General features: G+C 38.8%; 2 protein-coding genes across 2 annotated transcripts in view; one reads left to right on the forward strand and one right to left on the reverse strand.

The window, feature by feature from the left end:
* SARC_01285 (hypothetical protein) overlaps positions 1-220 on the reverse strand; it is a gene marked incomplete at its 5' end in the record, with an annotated part of 10849 nt that extends 10629 nt beyond the window's left edge. Inside the window, one exon of the mRNA XM_014304989.1 lies at positions 211-220. Within this exon, the coding sequence (XP_014160464.1) occupies positions 211-220 (10 nt within the window). The remainder of the gene's footprint in view (positions 1-210) is intronic.
* A 3792-nt stretch (positions 221-4012) lies between these two features.
* Positions 4013-4431, forward strand: SARC_01286 (hypothetical protein; the record flags this gene model as incomplete). Its single annotated transcript, XM_014304990.1, has 2 exons — positions 4013-4243; positions 4345-4431. The coding sequence occupies 2 exons, from the start codon at positions 4013-4015 to the stop codon at positions 4429-4431; spliced, it is 318 nt and encodes a 105-aa protein (XP_014160465.1).
* Between the last annotated feature and the right edge of the window lie 1326 nt (positions 4432-5757).

Below are 5757 nucleotides of genomic sequence, written 5' to 3' on the forward strand. Positions count from 1 at the left end.
ATGTATTGGTATATGTATATGTATATGTATATGTATATGTATATGTATATGTATATGTATATGTATCTATATATGTATATGTATATGTATATGTATATATATATATATATAAAATAAATGTATCGGTCACAGTGTATCTAGATCTCTGAATTGGATGACGATTCACAAAAATACCCTCTACTAGTAGAGTTCATATATTTTTTTAAATACCCGAGTTCATACTAAAATGGCAATCGCTGTACCCTGTCCAACACAAGACTGGGTGCATGCACCTGGCCAACCCTCTTCTGTGCCTACTTTCCAAACAGTATTTTGGAATGGAGACTCAGTTGTCTTTCATCCGGCATAGAAATCCTTTCGCCTTACCCTTGCTACATATACTTCCACTTTTAATACCTTATAATCAACTACGAGTTACCAGCTGTTCCGCGCCTGGACTGTATATACGCTCACCCTCTATAATATTTAATATTGACAAAAAAACACAGTTTCACACCCGCTGTCTCTACTACAGGAGTTTGTATGCATTTCACGACCGCTAATTAGACATTAGGCAGAAGTATTTAGGCATATATATGCTAAAACCACTCGCATATATAATGTTTTGATATCCAAATATTAAAAAGGGCATCAACTTTCTTCCTTTTTTTTATCGTTGAACGAGGTGGTCTGTCGTAGAAAAGTTGAAGGGCCTGCGCTTCACACGCCTTACAGTCACTATGGTTTCATTTTGAAGCAAGGACATTAAGTGTACGTAAAATCGAGTCAGAAAATCCAGACGATATGGTTTAGAATTTCCAGCGAATCGCACCAGACAATAGACACGGCCCTCACCTTCAGTATTATTGTGAGCCTGTCAATTGGTAGTGCATACGCGAACCACTTAATATTTATACACAGATATAAGCATTTTCAACCATTGAACTAATTCGCTGGTGTATGCTACTATTTACCTGTCTTACAACCAATACCTGTCAGCGCATAGGCCAATGGTACATTCAGGCAGCAATATTGCAATTGGTTAAAAGATCAATTTAGTCTCTGGTCTATTTAACTACAGTAATACTAGTCAGATCGCTTTATAACATAAAACTTCTGTTGGACATTAAATAATTGCTATTAAACATCAATCGGTGGCTTCAATACTACTGCTTGATTCTCGAGTAGAGCTTACGTAAACGACTAAACGTTCACAAACATGATTTTCAAACGATGCATACTACACAGGATATATTGTATCTAATATATGATCATGCATTTAAATTTAAAAGTACCGTCGTCCGCGGACGCGGCATACATATTTTAACACTAAATACATAGAAAACTGGGTTCATTGCCTTTTATTTATGTTTACTACATTCCAAGAGACCTAAAAGTCTATGTATTTGTTCTTGTTGAAAAATAAACACCCCCAAAAAACACACCCCAAAAATATCACTATCTCCTGTCTATGTAGGCTATTGCTTGTCGCCCCTTTGTTTGTCGCCCCTTTGTTTCTCTCTCTCCCCTCTCTCTTGTTGTGTATAAAGTTGTAAGCGTGTAGCTTTGTGTAGAATGTAGGGTTGTATGCTGAGGGTAGCTTTCTACCAAACCCAACGCAAAAGCGCGCGCCAAAAACTGGAGTTGATCAATTCTGGGGTTACGTGTCGTGTAAATACGAATTAAATATCTAAATATAAATATATGTATATATATTATATCCACCTAATCTCTCAAGTGCAAATATACAAGTAGTTCGCATGCGTATATCTGGCGGGTGTACTAATAAGCGTGGTTTCGTTACAAGTCTTCCGTCTATAACGCATGGGCGTGAGCTTCATTGGATGTGATTCTGCTTCACTTAGACGTTCAGGGACGCTCCAAGGCAATACATGGATAGCAGTCGTCGACTGCATTACCACAAAGGCAGACACATGTTCACATGCAAGACAACCTGCATATTCTCGCATACGTCTATCATATAGTTTATTGTGTATATACAGCAGTCAATAAATTACACCAGCGCACTTAGTAATAGTGACGATATCTTAATATACACTCGAATCTTTAAGGCTACATACGTATTACACCGCCAAGATGTCGATGATCGATATGATACAGATCCAGGGGATCAGAAGTGTGAGTCCAGAGGAGCCCATCACCATCAAGTTTCATACACCGCTGACAATGATAGTTGGGCAGAATGGTACTGGGAAGACCACTATTATTGAATGCTTGAGGTATGTATACAGGGACTATATTGTTTGTGGATTTGTATGCATACTATAACATGTACACCTTATTTATATTATTACACTTTGCCATTTATAACCTATATATGGATATTTTGGCATATATGACTTGTTTGTATCTCTACTTTGACGTGGAAAACTTATTTATATGCATATCATGACATGTATAACCTATTAACAGGCATACTTTGACATATAGCCTTTATGTATACACGTAAGTGTGGGTCCTGATCCGACAGAGGGATTACTTGCTGTTCGCATCCGGCCACTTCGATTGCCACATTTTTCTATTTATAGTACCATAGGCGCAACACATATTTGAGGATAATAAAATATTTGTAACATCGCGTTGTCGGTTTTTTGCGGGATGTATACTCAACGCTAGTAAATAAGAAGTCTATATGTATTATGGTTCAGTGTTCTGACGGCAGTTTTATTGGTAAAGTTGTCGCTATACACGTTCACAGTTCTAATTGATTGTGATATGATCAAAACATATATTTACAGTCGTATACTTTGCAAATGCGTGATTTGGCATGCCTTTCCCGTCAAGCAGATTCGTTTATCTAGCTAGGATAGTGTGACCGCCTTTAATGAATGAAGGAGTTGTGCTTGATATATACTCAGCTCGATAGTCGTATATGCGAGCTTTTCAACAGGTGTAGGGATTGAAAATATGTATCTATATTGTATTAATATCGTATATATCTATGTACGGCTACAACGGTGCTGATGAGACCGCCATCACCGCAGGTATGATGTATACCGCATACTTTTATATAGATACATAATCGTTTGTGTATATATGTATAGTATTAAGTATACATATCTATGTGTACGATGATGTGCTAAGCTGACAATGGTACGAGGTTGGCAATGTACTATTACACCACCTACACTGATGCACTCAGGTGTGGCGTAGGTTCTTAGTTAGCTGCTTCAATCGTATGGGAAGTTATAAGTCTTGTCCGAAGTCTTCGTGTATCTCTGCTGTTTTCGTGCAATGTTAAGCGAAATGAGACAGTCTGGCTGGAGCGTGGAACAAGAAGTGACGCGAACATGATATATCTCAAATAGCTACGAGGATACACCAATCCACATTAGAACTGCAACCGCTCAATTTTTATCAAATAATGAAACTATCTATTGCCATTCAAACACTCCATTTAAAGTACTTTGTCAACTATCAAGACATGGGAAACGTTACTGATATGCTGCGAGCACTCAGTTTTGGCGTAGAAATAGTATGCGCGAGTCGCGTGATGATGAGAATACTTGAACAATCATTGAGACGAATAGACCGACAAGGGGACATAGATGACATTCTGTGAGAGAATACGATGGTAGCTTTCCGCTTGCGTTGCTAATGGCCAGACAGGCACCAACAAAGGCTAAGGACCATACAGTAAAAGTATCACATGTGAAGAATAGGCCGAGTCTAAATACACCAAATATAATTTGGTAGACAAAAAGCAGATAGCCCTTGACACGCATTCAATGGGAAAAAATACAATGCAGCAAGTCAGCCCCACTGTAAATATTAAGGGTACCACTGTTTGACTGAACTCAGCGTGATCATAAAACAGAGGAAGTATAAGTTGAGACAGATACACCAAATATAATTCAGCAGATGTGGTACATAGGAATAGTTGACGTTGCGTGCACGTCAAGAATGTACGACCTTTATATGTGCTAGGAGTTAAGAGCACTTAGAGACAAGCCTAACTATATCCATACAGTCAAGTATGACATACAAATCCTCTAAGAAACACTACGACAAAATGGACATCTTCATATTCAGATACGCTGCCACGGGACAATTTCCGCCAAACACAAACAAGGGCCAAGCCTTTGTGCACGATCCGAAACTCTCGGACAAGTCGGTGGTCAAAGCAGCGGTTAGGCTACGGTTTAGGAACACCGTGGGGCAGGTCATGATGTGTAGGCGAGTCATGCAACTCACGGCCAAGCCAAAGAGCATGCAGCTGAAGACGTTGGATAGCACCATTCAGGTGTGTGCGAGGATTTGAGATGGGTGTTATTATATTTGGATCAATATGGATAGCTAAATGCGTCATTTATATGTTACTGCTGTCGTCAGACTGCGGTTTAGGAACACCGTGGGGCAGGTCATGACGTCCAGGCGAGTCATGCAACTCACGGTCAAGCCGAAGGGCAAGCAGCTGAATGGGATGGATAGTACCATTCAACTGTGTGTGAGAGAGGATTTATAATGCGTGTTTTTATATTAGCATGGAGTAGTAGGCATGTATATATGTGCCTTGTATCTGTCACTGTTGTGTATAAGATGCTATTTAGGAACACAGTGGTGCTGATAATGACTTTCAGGCAAGTAATACAACTTCCGGCCAAACCAAAGGGCCCTCAGCTGAAGACATCGAATAGCTCGATTCGAGTGTGTTCGAGCATTTACAACTGATTATAGTGTATGTTTAAACATAGATCGATATGCATTTACAAATGTGCCTTTATCTGTCATTGCTATGGATAAATACCGGCTTTGGAACACGGTTGGGCAGTTTGGGACGTGTAGGCAGATTTTGAATAGATGATTGTCTTTTGTTTCTAATTTCTATTGTGTTAACCCATTGTTTCATATTACGGTCCGAATTGGCAAGATAAGTTGTCTAGACGAATACTGACGGTCATGGCTATTCACCTGCCAAACTATTGTTTTTGTATGTTTTCCGCATCTATTCTGGACTCAAATCTACCTTACACATTTCGAAACATTCCTAATATATATATTGATAGTTGAGAGGTGAAAACGGCGAACGAGTGGATATGGGCCGCACTTGTGCGGATTTGGATGTCACCATGGCACAAAATCTGGGGGTCTCTCAGGCGGTTTTGGACTATGTCATCTTCTGCCATCAGGAGAATTCCAATTGGTATGTCTATGTATTTGGTGAATTTATGTTAGCAAAACGGGTAATGAATCTCTATGTATTAGTCCGAGAATTTGCAAAGTCAGTGTGTGCCGTCGAACTATTGTTATACTCTAAATTCATATGCATGTATGACAAAATGTATGCGTGTTGATGGTCCGATTACTGTTATACTCTAAATTCATATACATGTATGCAAACATGCATACATGTTAATGCAATGTATCAATATACAACTTATATGTATCTATATATACATATATCGATGAAACATATATATGACGGTACTTGATGATTCCTAGTCTGCAATTTTGATGAGGTGTATTTCTGTGTAAAGAATTGTTTGTCATAACTAGTACAAGATATCAACTCACAGAGATCTTTGTTTCTATTGCGAAAAGGCTTGAAATCGGCCGTGTATATTGATGAGCAGATCCTCTATTCTTCATTCTGTCACTCATATAATGCTATTCTTGACCGTCGTTTATAGATATCATCATGTGCTGGCAGGAGAGTGTATGTGTGTGCTGATTAAATTATGCACACACTTGTCGACTAACATATTGTCCGTGATCTTGTATTCATATCAGAACACACCATATTTCATGTTTTGTGAT

The sequence above is a fragment of the Sphaeroforma arctica genome (genome assembly GCF_001186125.1).
Source record: "Sphaeroforma arctica JP610 unplaced genomic scaffold supercont1.50, whole genome shotgun sequence".
Classification (NCBI taxonomy): domain Eukaryota; class Ichthyosporea; order Ichthyophonida; genus Sphaeroforma; species Sphaeroforma arctica.